Source organism: Salmo trutta, chromosome 8, assembly GCF_901001165.1.
Source record: "Salmo trutta chromosome 8, fSalTru1.1, whole genome shotgun sequence".
NCBI lineage: Eukaryota > Metazoa > Chordata > Actinopteri > Salmoniformes > Salmonidae > Salmo > Salmo trutta.
Window position 1 is genome coordinate 44,809,725 of NC_042964.1, and position 24,027 is coordinate 44,833,751.

The 24,027-nt window shown below is 44.1% G+C and overlaps 2 protein-coding genes and 1 long non-coding RNA gene across 4 annotated transcripts; 1 reads left to right on the forward strand and 2 right to left on the reverse strand.

Moving 5' to 3' along the window:
• The first annotated feature begins 70 nt into the window (after positions 1-70).
• On the forward strand, positions 71-18,370 carry scyl2 (SCY1 like pseudokinase 2). Of its 2 annotated transcripts, XM_029761632.1 has the most exons (19): positions 71-204; positions 2,027-2,228; positions 2,440-2,597; positions 4,249-4,393; positions 6,030-6,179; positions 6,290-6,511; positions 7,326-7,442; positions 7,763-7,888; positions 8,160-8,336; positions 8,544-8,555; positions 8,745-8,867; positions 9,506-9,619; positions 9,755-9,887; positions 10,375-10,493; positions 10,800-10,900; positions 14,489-14,561; positions 14,707-14,790; positions 15,063-15,182; positions 15,380-18,370. In XM_029761632.1, exons 2-19 carry the CDS (start codon positions 2,052-2,054, stop codon positions 15,992-15,994), a joined length of 2,766 nt encoding a protein of 921 aa, XP_029617492.1. In that variant the 5' UTR covers positions 71-204; positions 2,027-2,051; the 3' UTR covers positions 15,995-18,370. The 2 variants fall into 2 exon arrangements, with proteins under 2 accessions (XP_029617492.1, XP_029617493.1); XM_029761633.1 differs by lacking the exon at positions 8,544-8,555.
• Positions 18,371-18,453: 83 nt separating this feature from the next.
• On the reverse strand, positions 18,454-24,027 carry LOC115199083 (uncharacterized). The gene is made up of 13 exons (XM_029761636.1): positions 23,894-24,027; positions 23,661-23,692; positions 23,307-23,385; positions 23,073-23,205; positions 22,650-22,794; positions 22,393-22,513; positions 21,467-21,554; positions 20,395-20,506; positions 20,143-20,248; positions 19,985-20,063; positions 19,674-19,743; positions 19,444-19,558; positions 18,454-19,109 (listed from the first exon to the last, which is right to left on the reverse strand). Coding segments are annotated over exons 1-13 (1,140 nt in total). The 5' UTR covers positions 23,895-24,027; the 3' UTR covers positions 18,454-19,050.
• On the reverse strand, positions 20,726-21,443 carry LOC115199084 (uncharacterized). The gene is made up of 2 exons (XR_003879341.1): positions 21,103-21,443; positions 20,726-21,054 (listed from the first exon to the last, which is right to left on the reverse strand). It is a non-coding gene; the product is annotated as an uncharacterized LOC115199084 (long non-coding RNA).

Consider the following 24,027-nt stretch of genomic DNA (forward strand, 5'->3'; position numbering starts at 1 on the left):
TCCTAAATTAACAGAACGGAAACTTATCTAATAGAGTAGCCGGAAGTGACGTTTACAGTAAGTGGCAAGCTAGCTTAGCAAAGTCAACCAGAAATTTGGACTGGAGAGATGGAGGCTGTGTACCACAGCCATCACTGACAGCTGTTTTTCAATTTAAACAGTACTTGGAATCATAAAACCACTGACATTCCCTTCGTGACACAGGTAAGCAAGATATAGTTAGATTCGGACCCAGAAACGCAACACGGCATTTCAACAAACGTCAAAAGTGACGTCTCTCTAACTAGCTTCCTACCTAGCCTACTACTATGCGATAGCTATCCATGTCAGGTTATGCGGCTAGCTGACTGGGTAGCCACATTAACAAAAACCGGTTAAACAAGACGTATTGGTTTCGCCAATACGTTAGCTAGCTGGAAGATAATCGTAGCTAGCTCTAACCCTGTCACACAACCGCGTTCCTTCCGCAATTGCTGAACTGGCCATCGGCAGACTCACTGGTATGGATAGCCTATCCTAGAAGCCAGCGTAACGTTAACTAGCTGCTTGTGTTTGTTCAGCTTCAGAAACCCTGCCCGAGTCACGTGATCTGGCTACTTCGTTAGCTACACAGACGGTGAGGTGACGAGGGGAAAGTCGCTGTGATTGGCACATTCACATTTCCAGTGGGAAATAAATGCAACCAATTGTAACAAGTAGTTAAATTGATAACAATTTTATGATCACAAGGTCCATATTGAAGTGGAGTGTTAAATGTAGCCTAACTTATACATTATCCAGAGAGATACTTTAGATATATCATATTCCAACATTGCATTGCATTTTGCTTAGGATATAGAGTAGCTAGGTCTCCAAGCTTGCAGACATATATTTTGGTCTAATTCATACATTCATTCAGCTCTATTTCAATATCTGTCATCAATGTGAGGATCTCAATAGGACAGTAAGGTGAGATTCTGGAAATTGAAATACTCTTTATTGAAATGACACGACTGCATTCAGGAATAATATTATGTAAATCTTTTCACAGCAGACAGATGTAGACTTTGATACTTTTTAGGCAACATCAATCTTGATTCAGGATGTCTCTGCTGTAACCAAGAAGCTTGATCTTGACATCTAGCCACTTAGATAGCAAGTTAGAAAACAAAATGCATAGCTGGAGCCCTGACCTGGATATAATTTATTGGATACGTCTTACATTTCTTGTAGTTATATTTAACTTCTAGTTAGTTATAAGCAGTGGCGTAGCCCTAGTCCACACATTTAGTTTAGGACAGAATTTTCAGTTCATTGTTATGGTGACCGACGTGTGAATCATTGCTTTTTTTCTAGTGCGTGTTCCACAGTGTTTGGGACATGATGGATTAGGCAGTAATGAGAGACAGAAAGTTAGTCACACACACAGTGGGGAAGAGGCTGATTAAGTAATGGGTTTTATGGGCCGGTTGGTTTTCTCCCTGCTCAAGATTAAAGCCCTTGGCTCTGTCCACGTCCAGCAGTGTCCACTGACTCAATTATGGCTGTTGGCAACAACATCAGCACCCAGGTGTTGAGGAGAGCAATGACGTTATGCCCTGCCTGCAGGAGACCGACAGGACAGATAGAGGCTTCAGACAGTGACTCAATAAGGTTTATAATTAAACATGGGGTCAATGGCTTCCTCACTAGTCTGTTTGGCATGCGAACCCACATCTCCAGCATGCGTCCCAAATGGCACCCTATTCCCTATATAGTGCACTACTTTTGTCCAGGGCCTAGTGCACTTGCCCACTGTGTGTGTGTGTGTGTGGTACACGTCAGAGACATCGATAGCTCTGTCTACAGCCATCACAGGACACTTTAATGTGCAACATTTTGTGATTTTTGCTCTCGGTGGCAAGCTGTCAATGTGTGTTGCTAATAGACTACGTTTTTTCCCCATATTAAAGGGGTGTGTGTGTGTGTGTGTGTGTGTGTGTGTGTGTTAAGCCTTTTTTTCAGAATACCGTATAGTTGTGACCTCTTTGTCTCTCTTCCCCCCCAGGGGTCAAAGGTCAGGCTGAGTCACCATGGAGTCCATGCTGAACAAGCTCAAGAGCACTGTCACCAAGGTGACGGCCGACATGACCAGCGCCGTCATGGGCAACCCGGTGACGAGGGAATTTGAGGTGGGCCGCCACATCGCCAGCGGCGGGCCCGGCATGTGCTGGAGGATCTACAACGGAACCAAGAAGTCAACCAAACAGGTGAGACTGCCTGGGGGCTTCATGGACCGTTCTATACTTAACTAGAACAATGTCTCCCAACCCAGTCCTTGGGCAGCCTGAGAACTTACACATTTGTTTACCACAATTTGTTCAAAGGATAGATGGGACTCATTTTACCATCTCCAACTGACACAAACTGTCAGTGTCCTGATGCAGAAGGTAATTCCTGTTTTATTGTTTGTTCTTCCAGGAGGTGGCTGTGTTTGTGTTTGATAAGAAGATGGTGGATAAGTATCAGAAGTTTGACAAGGACCAGATCATTGAGTCTCTGAAGAGAGGTGTGCAGCAGCTCACCAGACTGCGTCACCCTCGTCTGCTCACTGTCCAGCACCCACTGGAGGAGTCGAGGTGGGTTAAGTCTGCTTCCCAGTCCAAACCGCGTATATTCTGACTACATTTTGTGACATTTTTGTTTGTTTTGGTGTTCTGCAGGATTTTTTGGGGCTGTTCGAACACACCATTTAATTTTTTTTTTTCTTGAGGCTTCTCCAAGTTTGGTAGCTGAAGTATACACCCCTTCGTCTGTGATTGGTCAACAGTAGAGATTCTTCAATGAAGTGTTTGTAGTTATTCAACGACAGACTAATCGTTTTCATGCAAATTCTTTCACTTCAGAAATACTCCTCCAAACATCTTGGTTAGATGTTAAATTGCGAGACTAAGACCTCATCTGCAAAAATGTCAAAATTATAATTACAGACCTCTTGAGGTATCTTAGATTAATTCAGACTATTTTAAGGATGTGTACTAGCTGCTACGGTGTCTCAAGCGGGACAAACAGTAATATTGCCACTTTTTTCTAGTTTTTCAAGTGAGGGTATTTTAAGGGAGTATGTGAGCACAGATGTTCACTTCGCCTAGCCGAGTTCTGCTAGGAGCCTTTACACACACACACGCGTCATGCATACACACAAGGAAGTCATGCTTACACACCCATGCAAAAAATGTATTAACACACACGACAGATGATGCAGCAAGATATGATGAGAAGTTTTGGGCCTAGCTCTACAGACTTGGCACTGAATAATACATACACCTGCCAGAGGAAGTGGAACAAGAGGTACTCACTCAGTCTCTCTCTCTCTCTCTCTGTCCTACTCTCTTTCTTTCTCACTCTATTTCAATTCAAAGGGCTTTATTGGAATGCTCACTGAGTCTGTACATAGTCAAAGCTTTCCTTAAGTTTGTGGTATTCTGCCACTGTGTACTCTCTGTTTAGGGACAAATAGCATTCTAGTTTGCTCTGTTCTTTTGTTAATTCTTGCCAATGTGTCAAGTAATTCTCTTTTTGTTTTTTCATGATTTGGTTGGGTCTAATTGTGTTGCTGTCCTGGGGCTCTATGGGGTCTGTTTGTGTTTGTGAACAGAGCCCCAGGCAGGACCAGCTTCCTTAGGGGACTCTTCTCCAGGTTCATCTCTCTGTAGGTGATGGCTTGGTTATGGAAGGTTTAGGAATCACTTCCTTTTAGGTCATTGTAGAATTGAACGGCTCTTTTCTGGATTTTGATAAGTAGAGGGTATCGTCCTAATTCTTCTCTGCATGCATTATTTGGTGTTTTACATTGTACACAGAGAATATTTTTTCAGATTTCTGCATGCAGAAATTTGGTGTTTGTTCCATTTTGTGAATTCTTGGTTTGTGAGTGGACCCCAGACCTCACAACCATAAAGGGCAATGGGTTCTATAACTGATTCATGTATTTTTAGCCAGATCCTAATTGGTATCTCTCACACTACCTCTCTCACACTACCTCTCTCACTTGCTCGCACACACACACACACACTACCTCTTTCTCGCTCTCTCTCTCACACACACTACCTCTTTCTCTACCTTTTTATTACTCAATCCTTCCTCTAGTTCACCACCATCCACCGTCTCTTTTGTTCTTTATCTTACTGTTCCTCTTCTCTTTTCTGTCATTTTTAACACACTCCTTCTTTCTTCATCGTTGTTTGTAATAATTGACACTGTTGTTTCCTTTCTCCCTCCCTCCTTCAGGGACTGCCTGGCGTTCTGTACAGAGCCAGTGTTTGCCAGTCTGTCCAATGTGCTGGGTCAGTGGGACAACCTGCCCAGCCCCGTGCCCACAGACATCAAGGACTACAAGCTGTACGACGTGGAGACCAAGTATGGCCTGTTGCAGGTGAGACCCAATACACACATGCAATCGTGCACATACACACACACAGTCTGAAATGAACACACACACGTCTTGTTGCTATGTATATTGCTTGGCAGATGTATGTTTCAAACCCAATTGAACTAACCACACCTCTCTTTCTGTTTATCAAATTGTGTCCCAGGCATATTTTTTGGAGATAATTGCCAAGTCACACAGCTATTTAAAGGGGCAATCTGTGATTGCTACATATATTTTCTTAACTTTTAAATTAACGATATCTACCCATTGATTCTTGAAGAATATAACTTATGAGCTTAGTTCAACTGTCATACCCCATCAGAACCCAAAGCTTGTTTTACTATTTATTTATTTTACCCCCTTTTCTCCCCAATTTCGTGGTATCCAATTGGTAGTAGTTGTCTCATCGCTGCAACTCCCGTACGAACTTGGGAGAGGTGAAGGTCAAGAGCCATGCGTCCTCCGAAACACAACCCAACCATGCCGCACTGCTTCTTGACACAGCGCCCATCCAACCCGGAATCCAGCCGCACCAATGTGTTGGAGGAAACACCGTACACCTGGCGACCTGGTCAGCGTGCACTGCGCCCGGCCCGCCACAGGAGTCGCTAGTGCGCGATGAGACGAGGATATCCCTGCCGGCCAAACCCTCTCTAACCCGGACGACGCTGGGCCAATTGTGCGTCGCCCCATTGTGCGTCTGCCACAGCCGGTCGTGGCCGGCTGTGGCAGAGCCTGGGCTCGAACCCAGAATCTCTGGTGGCACAGCTAGCACTGCGATGCAGTGCCTTAGACCACTGAGCCACCCGGGAGGCCTTGTTTTACTCATTTGTTTGGTATTGTAAACAAACACTAGCCTTAACATGGTTAAAACTATAATGTTGATGTAATGGATGGTCAGTTCTTGCATCCATAGCTCCGTCTAGGAGTTTGGGAGTGGTAAACATTTTCCAGCCCCAACCTTCGGCTTTTTACCAAAACATTGGCAGAGTTGCGCTTTGTTGTTGTTTGAACTGCAGATTGCCCCTTTAACATTTTAGTCATTTAGCAGACGCTCTTATCCAGAGCGACTTACAGTAATGAACGCATACATTTCATACAATTTCATACATATCATACATTTTTTTTCTGTGCTGGCCCCCCGTGGGAATCGAACCCACAACCCTGGTGTTGCAAACACCATGCTCTACCAACTGAGCTACAGGGAAGGCTAAAAAAGAAATCTCCTTATTGTCTACATTTTACATTACATTAAGGAGGAATGGTGTGAAATGTCAATGTTACATAATTGTTCTGGGTTGGAAAAAAACCTCCGTCAAGTACAGCTTCAATGTGTGTGTTATGGCGTGAATGTTTTTTTTTGTCGTCTTCTAAAATGCCTGGGACACGTGAGATGAAGTAATCAGACTAAACTTTACTGATCCCCAAGTCTTTAGTTAATATCACAGATTGTCTTTCTGCTTCTCTGCTCACTGTCTTACCTCTCCTATCTTTATCTGCTTCATGCCTCTTTCTTTTCCTTTGTCTTTTTCACTCTCTTTCTATTTTGTTATATCCTCTCCCTGTGACTACTCTCATCTCTCTCTTCTCCCTCCCTCCCTCTCTCTCCCCCTCCTTCACATCTCCCTCCCTTCCTCAGATCTCAGAGGGCTTGTCATTCCTCCACAGCGGGGTGAAGATGGTCCATGGGAACCTGTGTCTGGAGAACGTCATCCTCAACAAGAGCGGAGCCTGGAAGATCATGGGCTTTGACTTCAGCATCTCCTCCACCAACCCCTCCGATGCCGAGGTGAGACGCTCAGCGCATCTGCCTGTGTGTGGCCTGTGTGCACCTGTATGTAGCTCTTCCTCTGTGTGTATCTGTATACATCCATACATACCTGTCTCCACCTCCCTCAGCCCAAGTATTCCTGTAAGGAGTGGGAGCCCAACCTGCCGCCGCTCTGCCTGCCCAACCCAGAGTATCTGGCACCCGAGTACATCCTGTCGGTGAGCTGCGACGCCGCCTCGGACATGTACTCGCTGGGCGTGGTGATGCACGCCGTCTTCAACGAGGGCAAGCCCGTGTTCCAGGTCAACAAGCACGACATCTTCAAGAGCTTCAGCCGACAGCTGGACCAGGTGAGGGGGTGGGGAGTGAGATGAAGGCTTGATGGCCAAAACATGTCCACGTGATTGCTAATAAAAAAAATTACATCAAAGTTGTGAGTGCTGGCCCTCTTCATAAAGTTAGAGTTCTCTGGAGCGACAGCACCCAAGGACCTCATTCAGGCAGCAGACCTCAGGTAGAATGCATCACGTCTTATGTAGCATTTTGGGGAGAAAAGGACAGAGGGAGAGATATTAATGCCAAAGTATACTGCAATATTTGTAATGCTTCATTGATTCCATACTTTTTGAATTAGTAGATCTCTCTCTCTCTCCCCCCTGTCTGTCCATAGCTCAGCAGACTGTGTGATCTCTCTCTCTCTCCCCCCTGTCTGTCCATAGCTCAGCAGACTGTGTGATCTCTCTCTCCCTCCCCCCTGTCTGTCCATAGCTCAGCAGACTGTGATCTCTCTCTCCCTCCCCCCTGTCTGTCCATAGCTCAGCAGACTGTGTGATCTCTCTCTCTCTCTCCCCCCTGTCTGTCCATAGCTCAGCAGACTGTGTGATCTCTCTCTCTCTCCCCCCTGTCTGTCCATAGCTCAGCAGACTGTGTGATCTCTCTCCCTCCCCCCTGTCTGTCCATAGCTCAGCAGACTGTGTGATCTCTCTCTCCCTCCCCCCTGTCTGTCCATAGCTCAGCAGACTGTGTGATCTCTCTCTCCCTCCCCCCTGTCTGTCCATAGCTCAGCAGACTGTGTGATCTCTCTCCCTCCCCCCTGTCTGTCCATAGCTCAGCAGACTGTGTGATCTCTCTCTCTCTCTCTCTCTCCCCCCTGTCTGTCCATAGCTCAGCAGACTGAGCCCCACCATGTTGAATAAGATTCCTGAGGAGGTGAGGGAGCACGTCAAGATGCTGCTGAGTGTCACGCCCAACGTCCGGCCTGACGCTGACCAGATGACCAAGGTCAGATCACCCCCCCGTGTCACCAACTATGACCTTATGTCACTAATACAACAGGATACACAAGACTTTTTACATATTAAAACAGGCTCACTAAGTCAGCTAACTGATAAATAGATTTAGATTTTCCTTTAGATTTTCTGATTCATTAATTAATATGTGTCGTCGGGTGAATATGTGTCGTCGGTTGAAGGCCCGTTTCAAGATCGTCTTCCTAAAAAGTTATGTCAGAGAATTTAAGCAAGATGATGTCATTGATCCTGCTTCATGACAGACCAGCCTGGTCAGTTGAATCATCCCTTCTCTGTGTCTGGGTGCTTCAGATCCCCTTCTTTGATGACGTGGGGGCGGTGACGCTGGCCTACTTTGACTCCCTCTTCCAGAGGGACAACCTGCAGAAGTCCCAGTTCTACAAAAACCTGCCCAAGGTCTTGCCCAAGCTACCCAAGGTTAGTGTTCACTGTGTGTGTGTTGCTCTTACAGGTCATTTTGGTGTCCTAGCTGTACACTCCTGCAGTAGAATGCTTCATGCTCAGTGGACAGGTAGTTTGGAATGTGGTCTTTAATAATACAGTCAAATTGGGATTTGCCTTTTTTTTTTTTTTTTTTGTCTACTATATTCAACTGCAAATATGTGTTCAAAGGTGACTTAATACAAATGATTCTGATTAAAGCCACTATTCCTAACCCCATTGTGTCCTGTCTCTTCCTCTCCACCAGAGAGTGGTGGTGTATCGTATCCTCCCAGCCCTCACCTCAGAGTTCCTGAACCCAGACATGGTGCCGTTCGTCCTGCCCAACGTGCTGCTGATCGCAGAGGAGTGTACCAAGGACGAGTACGTCAGACTCATCCTGCCGGACCTCACCCCTGTGTTCAAGCAGCAGGAGCCTGTCCAGGTACACACACACACACATAGGATCTAAAGGACACACACACAGTGTATCCCCATACCCAGTTTCCAGGCCTATCTTCTATGTTTGCTTGATGTGTGTTACAGGGATGGCATGGTTAGATAACAGACTAGAGGATGCTGTACGCTTTATCTGGTGACAGGGCTGTATGTATCATACTGTTTCTCTCTCTTCTCCTTTCCACGCCTTCAGGCAAGCAATATGGTGAGTGGTCTTTGCTAAGAGTGTGTGTGTGTGTGTGTGTGTGTGTGTGTGACACTCTAATGCTTAAAAAAAGAGCTCACTTCATTCCTATTTTCATTTCACTGGTAGTTACACATCTCTCTCTTTGTATCCGTCACTCTCCCATCATTAAGCCTTGATGAACCGCGTTTAACCCTCTGTGTCTCTCAGATCCTGCTGATTTTCCTGCAAAAGATGGACCTGCTGCTGACCAAGACCCCACCGGAGGACATTAAGAACAGCGTTCTGCCCATGGTCTACAGAGCCCTGGAGGCCCCCTCCATCCAGATACAGGTACCAGGGACAAGCACATCATGAGTTTACAAAGTGTTTATTCCACCGGCAGAAAGAGAACTGCAATAGTAATGAAATAAGGTTTAGGATTGAGGTTAAAGTTACGTTTTAGTTTGAGTGTGATTCAAGGTAAGTATAAATTAGCATACTGTCATCCGTTGCCATACGTTTTCTGCCCGTTAAAAATACACCACCTTGATTTAATGCGTAATTTGTTGGCCAGGTACTGTACATTGTAAAAGACAGACATCTCTATTTACCTATCCAAATGAGTCAGTGATGTAGTGTAGGAGGATAATTGCAGCGTTAACGTCTAAACACTGATTGTGGTACAAGTTGCCCCTAACCACAGCTCTAGAATCCCATTGCCTGACCCCAAATCCTAAACTAATCATTGAGAGGATAAGAAAAACCTGACCCTGGACCAGTGGTTAGCAGCACATTCAACCAACTCTGTAAAACTCACATGGGAACCTCCACAGAGATTCTATAATACCCCTGACCAACACAGACAATATTTTGCCGTTGCTATGATCCCAATGTCCATTCGAGAGTTCTAGGCTTTATGTGATTCTATGGAAACCCCTGCCGTTAAGTCATCAGCAATGCTGTGCCATATATTTGTGTGCCCCCCCCAGGAGCTGTGTTTGAACATAATCCCTACCTTCGCCAACCTGATTGAGTATCCCTCCATGAAGAACGCACTCATCCCCCGCATCAAGTCTGCCTGTCTACAGACCTCCTCACTTGCAGTCAGTCTCTCGCTTTCATTTGACTCTTTCTTTGTCTGTCCTTCTCTGTCGGTCTCTCTCTCTCTCTCTGTTGATCAAATGCACACGGTTGTTTTTGACTGACTGTGTGTGCGTATGTTTGACCTGTGTGTGTAGGTGAGGGTGAACTCCCTGGTGTGCCTGGGGAAGATTCTGGAGTACCTGGACAAATGGTACGTCATTGACGAGATCCTTCCCTTCCTGCAACAGATCCCCTCCAGAGAACCAGCCGTACTCATGGGGGTTCTAGGTAACGGAACATCTAGAACGTCTTAGAATCTAGATGATAGTCCTAGGGACTGTTTGGGAAAAAAAAAGCTAACTAAGAAAATCTCAACAGAAAAATTATTAGTACTGTTGAAGAGTTCGATCTCATTTTAGAGTCTCCTAGGATAAAATTAATCAACTCACCTAGGATGAAATGAGTCAACTCACCTCGGATGAAATGAGTCAACTCACCTCGGATGAAATGAGTCAACAACTCACCTCGGATGAAATGAGTCAACAACTCACCTCGGATGAAATGAGTCAACAACTCACCTCGGATGAAATGAGTCAACAACTCACCTCGGATGAAATGAGTCAACAACTCACCTCGGATGAAATGAGTCAACAACTCACCCCGGATGAAATGACAAATTGAAATAGATCATGTTTTTAAGTGTTAGCCTATCGCTTTAACAGTATTGCTGCGTTGTGGTTCTGATCTATTGTGGAATGGTTGTTTCCTCCCATAGGGATCTACAAGTGTACATTCTCCCATAAGAAACTGGGCATCCCCAAAGAGCACCTAGCCGCCAAGAGTCTGCCTCACCTAGTCTCGCTCAGTATAGACAACAACCTCAACCTCAACCAGGTAGGTAGTTGCTGGCGCGCGCACACTCACTCACTCACTCACTCACTCACTCACTCACTCACTCACTCACTATAGACAACAACCTCAACCTCAACCAGGTAGGTAGTTGCTGGCGCGCGCACACTCACTCACTCACTCACTCACTCACTCACTCACTCACTATAGACAACAACCTCAACCTCAACCAGGTAGGTAGTTGCTGGCGCGCGCACACTCACTCACTCACTCACTCACTCACTCACTCACTCACACAGACAGACAGACAGACACATAGGTTGTATTCCCACCTCTCTCTGTATGTTTCAGTTTAACTCCTTCATGGCTGTGATCAAAGACATGCTGACTCGTATGGAGGCAGAACACAAGACCAAACTGGAGCAGCTACACAGCATGCAGGAACAACAGAGGTATCAGTCAAATCATTCTCTCCCTCCTGTCTTCCTCTGACGTTGTAATGTCACGTGCGCCAGTACAGTGAAATGTCTTTCTTGCAGCTCTAACCCCAACAATGCAGTAATCAATAACAATGTTTTACTAAAAATCAATGATGATGAATCCATAACAATGTTTTACAAAAAATAACAAGGTAGAACAAAAACGCATGAGATATAAAAAATAAGAACAACACAATAAAGTATGTATGCATACTATATACAGGGTCAGTTCCAGTAGGGATACTGGATCTATAGAGGTAGATATGTATAGGGGTAAGGTTACTATATACAGGGTCAGTTCCAGTAGGGATACTGGATCTATAGAGGTAGATATGTATAGGGGTAAGGTTACTATATACAGGGTCAGTTCCAGTAGGGATACTGGATCTATAGAGGTAGATATGTATAGGGGTAAGGTTACTATATACAGGGTCAGTTCCAGTAGGGATACTGGATCTATAGAGGTAGATATGTATAGGGGTAAGGTTACTATATACAGGGTCAGTTCCAGTAGGGATACTGGATCTATAGAGGTAGATATGTATAGGGGTAAGGTTACTATATACAGGGTCAGTTCCAGTAGGGATACTGGATCTATAGAGGTAGATATGTATAGGGGTAAGGTTACTATATACAGGGTCAGTTCCAGTAGGGATACTGGATCTATAGAGGTAGATATGTATAGGGGTAAGGTTACTATATACAGGGTCAGTTCCAGTAGGGATACTGGATCTATAGAGGTAGATATGTATAGGGGTAAGGTTACTATATACAGGGTCAGTTCCAGTAGGGATACTGGATCTATAGAGGTAGATATGTATAGGGGTAAGGTTACTATATACAGGGTCAGTTCCAGTAGGGATACTGGATCTATAGAGGTAGATATGTATAGGGGTAAGGTTACTATATACAGGGTCAGTTCCAGTAGGGATACTGGATCTATAGAGGTAGATATGTATAGGGGTAAGGTTACTATATACAGGGTCAGTTCCAGTAGGGATACTGGATCTATAGAGGTAGATATGTATAGGGGTAAGGTTACTATATACAGGGTAAGTTCCAGTAGGGATACTGGATCTATAGAGGTAGATATGTATAGGGGTAAGGTTACTATATACAGGGTCAGTTCCAGTAGGGATACTGGATCTATAGAGGTAGATATGTATAGGGGTAAGGTTACTATATACAGGGTCAGTTCCAGTAGGGATACTGGATCTATAGAGGTAGATGTGTATAGGGGTAAGGTTACTATATACAGGGTCAGTTCCAGTAGGGATACTGGATCTATAGAGGTAGATGTGTATAGGGGTAAGGTTACTATATACAGGGTCAGTTCCAGTAGGGATACTGGATCTATAGAGGTAGATGTGTATAGGGGTAAGGTTACTATATACAGGGTCAGTTCCAGTAGGGATACTGGATCTATAGAGGTAGATGTGTATAGGGGTAAGGTTACTATATACAGGGTCAGTTCCAGTAGGGATACTGGATCTATAGAGGTAGATGTGTATAGGGGTAAGGTTACTATATACAGGGTCAGTTCCAGTAGGGATACTGGATCTATAGAGGTAGATGTGTATAGGGGTAAGGTTACTATATACAGGGTCAGTTCCAGTAGGGATACTGGATCTATAGAGGTAGATGTGTATAGGGGTAAGGTTACTATATACAGGGTCAGTTCCAGTAGGGATACTGGATCTATAGAGGTAGATATGTATAGGGGTAAGGTTACTATATACAGGGTCAGTTCCAGTAGGGATACTGGATCTATAGAGGTAGATATGTATAGGGGTAAGGTTACTATATACAGGGTCAGTTCCAGTAGGGATACTGGATCTATAGAGGTAGATATGTATAGGGGTAAGGTTACTATATACAGGGTCAGTTCCAGTAGGGATACTGGATCTATAGAGGTAGATATGTATAGGGGTAAGGTTACTATATACAGGGTCAGTTCCAGTAGGGATACTGGGTCTATAGAGGTAGATATGTATAGGGGTAAGGTTACTATATACAGGGTCAGTTCCAGTTGGGATACTGGATCTATAGAGGTAGATATGTATAGGGGTAAGGTTACTATATACAGGGTCAGTTCCAGTTGGGATACTGGATCTATAGAGGTAGATATGTATAGGGGTAAGGTTACTATATACAGGGTCAGTTCCAGTAGGGATACTGGATCTATAGAGGTAGATATGTATAGGGGTAAGGTTACTATATACAGGGTCAGTTCCAGTTGGGATACTGGATCTATAGAGGTAGATATGTATAGGGGTAAGGTTACTATATACAGGGTCAGTTCCAGTAGGGATACTGGATCTATAGAGGTAGATATGTATAGGGGTAAGGTTACTATATACAGGGTCAGTTCCAGTAGGGATACTGGGTCTATAGAGGTAGATATGTATAGGGGTAAGGTTACTATATACAGGGTAAGTTCCAGTTGGGATACTGGATCTATAGAGGTAGATATGTATAGGGGTAAGGTTACTATATACAGGGTCAGTTCCAGTAGGGATACTGGGTCTATAGAGGTAGATATGTATAGGGGTAAGGTTACTATATACAGGGTCAGTTCCAGTAGGGATACTGGATCTATAGAGGTAGATATGTATAGGGGTAAGGTTACTATATACAGGGTCAGTTCCAGTTGGGATACTGGATCTATAGAGGTAGATATGTATAGGGGTAAGGTTACTATATACAGGGTCAGTTCCAGTAGGGATACTGGATCTATAGAGGTAGATATGTATAGGGGTAAGGTTACTATATACAGGGTCAGTTCCAGTAGGGATACTGGATCTATAGAGGTAGATATGTATAGGGGTAAGGTTACTATATACAGGGTCAGTTCCAGTTGGGATACTGGATCTATAGAGGTAGATATGTATAGGGGTAAGGTTACTATATACAGGGTCAGTTCCAGTAGGGATACTGGATCTATAGAGGTAGATATGTATAGGGGTAAGGTTACTATATACAGGGTCAGTTCCAGTAGGGATACTGGATCTATAGAGGTAGATATGTATAGGGGTAAGGTTACTATATACAGGGTCAGTTCCAGTAGGGATACTGGATCTATAGAGGTAGATATGTATAGGGGTAAGGTTACTATATACAGGGTCAGTTCCAGTAGGGATACTGGATCTATAGAGGTAGATATGTATAGGGGTAAGGTTACTATATACAGGGTCAGTTCCAGTAGGGATATTGGGTCGATAGAGGTAGATGTGTATAGGTTTGTGTATGTGTGTTGGAGTGTCAGTGTGGGTAGGGTGTAGAGCCCTGTGAGTGTGCATAGAGATGGTCAGACTTTTGTATTTTATTCTCTATGCACACTCACAGGGCTCTACACACTTTATGTTTTAGACTTCTGTTCTTTCTGTATTTACTATCTTCCTACTTCTCCTTTTATTAGTCAACAATGACTCAGGAAAGATGTGATGCAAGTTAATGTTCAGAATCTGATTAGAAAGATGAGGGTTGAGTATTGTTTGATTATGTTTGTGCGAGCCAAATTCCCCTGAATCAAATAGTTTGAGCTATCCTGTCTGTCCTCAGGAGTATGAATATTAATACCAGTCAGACCAACCAATCGGAAGAGACGAAGCATACCCCCAGCCCTGGCAACCAGGTGAGAGGTCATTTCCTTGACAACGAGGGGAGAGGCGATTGCCCAGATGAGGCAAATGCATGAAGGATTGATTTAATAAAGGCTTGTTGTATGTGATTTCATACACTTATAAGGCCAAATGTATAATAAAAATGTATTTTTCCAGATTGATGATGTCTTTGGAGGGAGTTCTGGGAGTGCAGGGGTTAATGGGAAAGCGAACGGAAACTCAGCTCCCCAACTCAACAGAGTACGTACTCTGCATCTTATTCAGTAGGCACAGACTGGAGCAAACGTATTGCACTGGAAGTCTGTTAACGTTCCTGTTAAATTAGCTTGGGTGGTGCATGTTCTGTTTGATTCTCTTTTTGTGATTGAACGTTACCAAACCCATCTTATCTACCCTAACCTTGTATAGCTGCTAGTGTATATTTCAGGGATAAGGGGTTATTATTGTTTTCTGTTCTTTTTCCCTTCCCCCCCTCTCCTCCTCTCTCTCTCTCTCTCCCCCTCTCTCTATAGATGTCTCTGACTCTGGAGGAGAAGCAGCGGTTAGCCAAGGAGCAGGAACAGGCAGCCAAACTAAGAAACCAGCCAGCACTAGCCCCCCAGAGTATCAAACCAGCTACTCCTTCTACCCAGGTAGTAGACACACACACATACTCACGTGAAAATGTAGCCATCCATGGTTACACGTTTTGAACTCCTCATATAGAACAATCACAATATATCTGTATGATTTATTAGTTTGATGTTTAGAGTGACGTAATCTACTTTAGTTCCCACTTCAAACCTGCCACCTATTTGTCATTGAGATGATGACCTGATGTGTTTGGCAGGCCAAGGACCTGACCAGCTGCCTGCTGAACAATATGACATCCCTGGGCAGCCTGTCCCTCACCTCTCCCCCCAGACCAGGCCTCATCCAGGGCAGCACCATCTCAGCCTACCCCTCCACCACTCCCATGGGCTCTATGGTCAGCAACGGCTACAACCCAACCATGGGCTTCCAGACAGGTGGGCTGGGCATGCGGCCCCCAGGCCCCGGCCTCTACGGAGGGATGGCCACCACCACCAGCACCCCTAACTTTGGTGCCCTGACCCACAACCAAGGGAGCACCAACACCCCTGACATGTCTGCCTTGGACTCCTTGTTCACTTCCAACAAGCCCAAAGTCAGCCTCAACCAAATGGCTCCTCCCAAGCCCACCCCTGGGACCACCGCCACCCCCTGGCTTAATCAGTTTGGTTCAGCCCAGCCCAGTCAGACTGCCCCGATGCAGGGCACGCCATTAGCCATGGGAGGGGGGACCAGCGGGTTCGGGATGCAGGCCAACCCTTTCTTCAGCCCGCAGAACTTCTCTCAGCCCACAGCCGCTCCCGGAATGAACGCGGGTGGTGGGCTCAGACACAGTTCGTCCGTCAACAACGACCTGAAAGACCTATTTGGCTGAAAACAACTTTCCCCTCTTTTAATGACGACAGACTGATGAAAGGGGAGTTGGACTTTTGAACTGCAAACAAGAAGAAAGAAAAATCCACTTTTTGGACCGACTGTGAAAATGATGATGAAATCCACTTGATATTTGTTGCTATTTGTATTTTAATCTCCTGTGGTTTGGGTTGCAGTGTGGTTCTTCTAAGCTCCCATCGAACTGAACACTGAAGACTCAGCTTTTCAATCTGCACGCGGATTCCAAACCTTCTTGACTAGAGAGAGATAGGGGGTTTCATATGGTTTCTTACCTGAGACACGTTGGGGTGAAAGGTTTATTCTAGAATGCATATCTTCTCCATAATCCCTGTTCTATGTGCTAGGATGAGCAGTGGCATGGAGACCAGTCTTTCTCAGTCCATTTATTTTCAGCCCAGTGCTAACACACGTTATTCATGCTGCCCACCTCAGCAGCCTGCTATATCATATCAACGTGGTTCTTTGTAGTGGGGTCCTGTTGCTGTAGAATCGCCGGCTAAACCGCACGGGCGGAAAGGCCAAGTCTCCATGGAAACGGTCTCCGCAGTAACACCCCACTCCATTTTGAGATTTTTAGTACCTATGCTTTCTGTTCTCTGCCTAGAAGGAGATGATGAATAAGGATTCAACAGTGATGTCATAAGTGTCAAGATTATTACAGTATAAATGAATCCAAATGAAACTGGATGGAAGTGAAAATCTAATCGAAGTTTATTGGTTGCGTACACAGTTTAGCAGATGTTATAGTGGGTGCGGTGAAATGTTACTAGCACTTCTGCAGTCTCTACATCTAGACCTAAAGAAAGGTTATTTTCTGAGCAGAAATTCAACGAACAGTTTGAAAAGGGAGGGGTTGATTGTGTTTAGGTTATAAGTCTGGTTAGGGATTGTTATCCACGCAGAATCCTGTGCGTGCTGTGAGGGTGACGTTACATATGTCTACCTTCTTAATTGAAGTAACTCACCTGCATATGTACTGAATGGTTTGCTGTAAGTGAGTGATTGGTCGATATATACTGGGAATTGTGAATGAATGTGAAGTAGAATACACAAATGGGTGCATATTGAAATGTCAGCACAATCATCATTCATTGAGTTAGTTTGCCCGGTGTCTGGTAACTTTAGCCCTGTGTGTTCCTGTTTTGTAATACCCCCTCTGACTTCATCAATGTGTTCCCTTCCATCATGTTACTGACCTGACCAAGCTGGGACACCACAAACAATTGTGATCCTGTTGAAATGTTGTGAATTTAGTAATGACTTATTTTATTCCACGCATCAAACCAGGCTGCTTTCAACAAAGCAAGCAGTCCATGCATTTTTAAGTTAATTGTTGGACATATCAAATGGAGTTTTTATATATATATATATATATATATATATATATATATATTATGAGTTGAGCACTTTTTCATTAAAGGGGACCTGTCCTAAATTGTAGATAAATACATCTATTTAAAATGGGAGAGCTCTTAAAGGGGCCCTTGGATTGTTGTGCTCTTGTGATGATGAATGAAAGGCCATAGAGGAGCGCTGTGTGCAGTAATAATCCTTGGCGGTGGAACTGCATCTCAATAGTCAAAAGTAGTCTCCTTTCCTCGTCCCCTTTGCCTATCTCCTTCCCTTCATCTGCACTGATCTGAAATCCCAGGATAGGTGAAAGCCCTATGGGCCAAATGGGACAGGAGAGTGTCATCTCACTGATCAACCTGTTGCAGACTAGTGCAGGTGAAGGAAGGAGATGAGAAAAGGACGCCATTGTAGACTTTTGAGACCAACCCCCTTGTGTGAATCCTCACTGAATGCTGCTTGCAGACCGGGGGATGTAGGTTTTGTTAGTTAACTGAACACATGCTCATTTATATTCACAGGTCTTTGTTGGATCTTAAAAAACAAAAGTATGCCTACTGTAAACCGTGACTAGGTGAGCTGTCACTGAGTTGGCACAATGATAATGTCATGGGCCAGTGTATAACAAAAAAGGTGGTCCTTCTGAGTTGTAAACCTCTTTCTATTGGACACAAGTGATGGAGGTCTGTCCTGATTGTGCAAAGACCTCTCTGATGTCCATCTTTCACGGAAGGTAGCCGCAATGTTCATGTAATTGTAACTATGACGACGGAAGCCTTTTTGAGGGCGAGAACTGGATTGCATTTCCTGTCATCGTGATTCGTGCGTTTGGACGCGAGGACAAAAAAACGAAAGCCTATTCTTCTACAAGAGTTCTGATCCTTTGTATACTACTGCTGTCGTATGTGTCGTGTGGCCTCTATGAACTATGTACTGTGTGGTGTTGTCTGAGGTGGTTCAGTGAAAATCTGTACATATATATGAAAATACACAATCTAATATTCTCTATGATGTCTGTGTATTTGCGTCTGAGCCAGAGATTTGAAGAGTAACTTTGAGTTCTGGAATACGATGGCCTTAATCGGTAGATACTTGAAAATCACCTTTATTCAAACTAAAGACAATGAAAATGTACATGCTAGCATGCTCAAAAGGCTTGTTCCTTTTGTACCATTGGCAGTGATAGGGTTCTTTTTCCAGTTCACATTTTTAAAAAAGTATTGTGCAGATTGTCAGAAGCTACTTTTCTAATAATAGTATTGGTTTTTAAGTATATGCACAATGTCGAAAAAATAACAGGAAATCCATGAAAACATATGTAAACAAGTTTCATTTTTAGGAGGAAGTGGAATGGAAGGGGTCCCATCTCAGTACCGGACAGTGACTTCACCTTCACTGTGCACATGAAGAAATGGAGTTGAGAGGAAGCCACTTTAGACAATTGAGATACACCCAGGGTACAGTGGAGGCTGGTGCGAGAAGCTATAGGAGGACGGGCTCATTAATGGCTGGAATGGAATAAAAGAAACGGAGTCAAACGTTTCCATGTGTTTGTGTTTGATGCTGTTCCATTTATTCCATTCCAGCCATTACAATGAGCCTGTCCTCCTATAGCTCCTCCCACCAGCCTCCACTGCCAGGGTATTGCATTTCGCCCCTGACAGAGGACAGTGTGGTGGGCAGTGATTAGTTCAGGCGTCGAACAGATCGGGTGGTCTGAGTGGACAGGTTTCTTTGGGTCAGTGCTGCGAATGACAAATCAAACAACTGTTGGGTCATGACAATAATGTTCTCCAACACAGGAAACACTTGGTTTGGAGTTTGGATTCATCAAATCAACTATTCCTCAACCTTCAACCAACCGCACTTGTCAAACTCATTCCACGGAGGGCTGAGTCTCGGCGGGTTTTCGATCCTCCCTTGTACTTGATTGATGAATTAAGGTCATTGATTAGAAAGGAACTTACCTGGTGGTTTAGGTCTTAATTACAAGGAAAAACCAGCGGACACTAGGCCCTCCATGGAATGAGTTTGACACCCCTCCTATAGGCACTTGTTCTGAGAAGATGATATATTTACCGGAGAAGTCCAGGTGATAGCTGAATCTCCTGGTAGTGAAGTTCATAGTTCCATTTGGGTTCTGCTGGTACTGGGCTTCAATGTCATGGCTGGATACACTGCAGGTGCCGCTTCTCTACAGGATTAAGTCAACATACACACGCTGCTCAGTCATGTGTTTTTAATGTAGTAATATGAAGACTACTCTTATGGAGTCTGATGAGGGAGAGCAGTAAAACGGTTCATCTTACTTTGGCAAAGTCTTTCCAGCTTCCGTCCACGTCTTGAAACTGCCAACGGGACTGTAAACCCATACCTCCACTGTGAGAGGAGGATGGGAATTAGACATTGAGGTTTTCATTATTTGTCACATTGTACAGTTGTTACACATGGGTTCTATCTAGCGGGTCTGAAAGGCCTTGACTAATGACCAGGACATCTTCCTGACTACATGACCAGACCAGGAAAAACCCTTGGCCCTAACTTATAGGGACAAGACTTTGGTCAAGACTTTGGTCAGTAAAACTCCTTGCTCTAGGTTCCCAGCCTGTATTGTCCATACCTGCTTGTTTGTTGAGCTTCACATTGAGTTCTCCTCACAATTCTTTTGGTCCCGATGCGAACGTTGGTCTGACACATGCCTGGAAGAGACACAGAACACTTCAGGAGTGTTCCTAGACAGGTCACGTTACGGTACACCAGTATTTAAGTCAGTCTGACCTGAGAAGTCGAGGGTGTAGGAATATCTCCCAGCTTTGAAGCGTATCTGTCCCTTAGGGTTCTTCTGGTAGCATCTCTCTATCCCAACACTGTCCAGTGAGCAACTCTGGAAATAGTCACATATTATGTGCTGCTATACCATGACTGTCTCCCTCCCCCTTTCTCACCTTAATGAGGGCATATACAATATACAATCTGTCATGTAGTGTGCTATTTGCAAGGGTTCAAGGAATAAAATAATGTCCCACTCACTGGAGTCTGGTATTTTATCCACACTCCCTCCTCACCCATGAATTCCCAGGTGTAGCCAGCAGAGGGAGGTGGTGAGGCAATTGCGGTGGGGGCTGATTGGGCAATGGATACGCTGCAAAGAAATAGTGAATTTATACTTCAGTGCTGCTGTGACAAGAAACTAGGTGTGAAACTATAGATGATCACACATATGTCAGGAAAGTATGGAAAGTTATCTTGACACTGAGTTGAGGTCAAAGGGGAAACCAATCACACTAGAGAGAAGCTGGAAATTTTTGTTATAAATAATGTATATTTAATTCTATTATGTTGTGGCTATTTTGTTTTGGTGTTTGTAACTTTTTCTGTATAGATTTGATGAAGATTTATATTGAATAACACCTACAAGATTCCTATAGGCCAGTTTGTATACAGAAAGTCTGCATTCCAGGCTGACTACGTTGCAGATGGCGGCCAGATCTCACAACGCCTGGATAGGTTTAAATAATCAGCTAAACACATCATATAATACAGCTGCCTGAGTGCTCAGCCGATGATGCAATACAATGAATGCAATGAAGTTGACCTGGAACGTTCCCATTCAAATAACTTTGGCAACATAACCATCACACAGGTTAAATTGAGGCAGGCGCTTAACGGTGTATATAGATGAGGTGATACCTGCTGTTCATCGTAGGTCCTAGGGGAAGAGGCTAGGGGCCAAAATACCTGCTGTTCATCGTAGGTCCTAGGGGAAGAGGCTAGGGGCCAAAATACCTGCTGTTCATCGTAGGTCCTAGGGGAAGAGGCTAGGGGCCAAAATACCTGCTGTTCATCGTAGGTCCTAGGGGAAGAGGCTAGGGGCCAAAATACCTGCTGTTCATCGTAGGTCCTAGGGGAAGAGGCTAGGGGCCAAAATACCTGCTGTTCATCGTAGGTCCTAGGGGAAGAGGCTAGGGGCCAAAATACCTGCTGTTCACCGTAGGTCCTAGGGGAAGAAGCTAGGGGCCAAAATACCTGCTGTTCATCGTAGGTCCTAGGGGAAGAGGCCAGGGGTCTAAATGGAATAAGGCTGTGGATAAAAACCTCATACCTGCCATTCCCTGAGACAACGGAGTTGAACTTTGGACGCCGCCGGACTTTTCTCTGTACCCGGGTGGCTGAATTGGTCTGTGTCATAGCTGAAGAGAAAGAGAAACCTTTGTACTGTATGGGAAAATGCTGTCTGGCAGGATATGCAAAGTATTGTCGATTGCTCTACAACAACAAGAAATAAGCTTAAAGCGGCAATCAGCAGTTGAAACAATAACAAATCATTCTTCATGCCCCTGTTTTGGTAAATAGGTAAGGGAGGAAGCTGGAGAAATGTAACCAATCTCAAATTCATAGAGCTATGATTGTAAGGACTGACCATCCATGATATCAAAAGTATAGTTTTCACCATGTTTTGAGGCTAATAAATGATTGTTTACATTTGCAAACACGAGTAAAACAAGCTTGTATTTTGGGTTCTGATGGGGGTATGACAGTTGAACTAAGCTCATAAGGCATAAGTTATATTCTTCAAGAGTTAATAGGTACATATCATTAAGTTCAAAAGGTGATGTAGCAACTGATCAATTCAATCCATAGTGCAGAAGACCTGCCTTGTAGTGCAGTTGACATTTAAAGGTCATTTACAATTGAGCCAAAATATGCAGCGTTTATGTGAATGCAGTCTCCGCAAACGTGGTAACATTGCCTTTAAATGTTAATCGTGCTAAAGCGCAGATCTTCCACGCTATGGATTGAATCAAACCCCAAATGCCAGATCTCAACCCCGGTGTTCCCTCTTTAGCTACTGGCTACTTTCTCTGTCACATCACACTGTATGTGGTGGGATAAGGGGTAAAATAGTACATCATTGGGAGGGATTATATGAATTTATTATGAGAAACACTTGTTTTGTTGTTTTTCTGCACGTTTCGAAACGTTTTGCTACAGCATGACCTACTGAATACGGCCCTGTGTGGAGTCTACCTGTGAAGTCTAACGTGTAGCTGTTGCTCCCCACAGTGAAGTGGAAGGTCCCCTGAGGTCTGAGGATGTACTGTTGTTCCACATCACCACTACTGACTGAGGACGAGCCCTGATCTGGACCCTGGGGTCGGGAGAGGGGGGGGAGCAGAAAGAGAGAGAGAGAGAAATGAAATATGCAGGGAGAATTTCAGTTTTATTTAATTCCAATTTAAAATGTTGTATTGTAGGACCATTTGGGAACTTTCAGATTCACTCACCAAAGAACCGTATTCACGCCATATCAGAATGTCTTTGAAGTACCACCCGATGTCTTCACTTTGACCCTGAGGTAGGAACGTCAGTCGCCGTACACACATGGCAGCGTTTTGAGCCTCAATCTGATCAAAATCTATATAGACCTGCCTAGAATACACAGAGCAGAAAGGCTACACACACAATCCGCCTGTTTGTTCAAAAACAGTCAGAACTTAGGTTACTGAACTATTGTATAACATATAACAAATACATAATCAGATCCTAGGTTTGAGTCTTAATTCTCTAAAAATGCTTCCTCTCCTGTTCACTTACTTGAACCAATATTATCTATCAAGGAAAGGGGACAAGGAATGAACACTATTCAAGACTATTGGGATGCAACTTGTATAATAGAAATTGCCACTAAACGGCTACTGTATACTGACCCCATGTGTGATGGGTAGATGTTCATTCCTTTGGCCCCAGGCTGGCAGTAGTGGGTCTCGATCACATGGTCATTGCCAATACTAAGCCATCTCCGTCCTTCATACAGCTGCCACTCAAAGTGGCTCCCCCTGGCTGTCGAAATAGGAATAGCTATAGCAATTGTGCATCATCTGAAGTTGCCCCCTTTGCACTGATCTAAGGTCAGTTTCTGTAGTTCTTTACCTTTAACTTACCTGAGGCAGTCTGACTAGATGTGCTCTGCTCATAGTTCTCTTCCTCCTCCTCCTCCTCCTCCTCCTCCTCCTCATATTCCTTCAATAAGGATTAGACCGGTAATAAACAAGTCTGAAACTATTTCCTATAAATAATGTACATCTACAGAATGATATACCGGCAGGTCTTTGGGCTCTTATTCATTGTTAAATACTTGATTTTCTGCTATGGCCGATTTATTGCTCAAGTAGTCAGTTGTGACATCAGCATTAGGCATTTGACAATAAAGTGTTTTGTTGGTGTGTTATTGACAATAGCCTATGCAAACAATAATGCAACTGAGAAATGTTGACCTGTAATGCTCGTAAACTTACCAGAGAACTGTTGCCAAACCCACGTAATGACACTGTAAATAACAGATATTAAACGTACTCATTATAACAAAGTTAAAAACAATCTAGGCAATGACGCGCCGACTTGCTTGCTTTAGAACAAAAAACCTCCCAAAAGATTAAATGCGTATTAAATCATGTATAGGAAAGTTATTTGAATGGCTAGTTATTTAAATATAATAGTCAAATGGTTGTATATAAAAAACACGTCTTACTTTTAGTTGAAAATATAGAGTGGAAGTTTCATTCGTCTTTACACATCAGTCATGACTTTCTTCTGTATTGCTTTCACTTTCATTTCTTGGGCATAACGGGCGCGGCTCTGTTTCGCATAAAACATAACTCTCAG

What these genes read in the sequence shown, in the direction of transcription:
- LOC115199083 (XM_029761636.1), bottom strand. An exon ending in GGTTTGGCAACAGTTCTCTG is followed by an intron (nt 23,386 to 23,660) that starts GTAAGTTTACGA and finishes TCCTTATTGAAG; the next exon opens with GAATATGAGGAGGAGGAGGA. An exon ending in GGCGTGAATACGGTTCTTTG is followed by an intron (nt 22,514 to 22,649) that starts GTGAGTGAATCT and finishes TCCCGACCCCAG; the next exon opens with GGTCCAGATCAGGGCTCGTC.
- scyl2 (XM_029761632.1), top strand. Translation starts at nt 2,052, where the DNA reads ATGGAGTCCATGCTGAACAAGCTCAAGAGCACTGTCACCAAGGTGACG. An exon ending in CCAAGAAGTCAACCAAACAG is followed by an intron (nt 2,229 to 2,439) that starts GTGAGACTGCCT and finishes TTGTTCTTCCAG; the next exon opens with GAGGTGGCTGTGTTTGTGTT. An exon ending in CCAAGTATGGCCTGTTGCAG is followed by an intron (nt 4,394 to 6,029) that starts GTGAGACCCAAT and finishes TCCCTTCCTCAG; the next exon opens with ATCTCAGAGGGCTTGTCATT.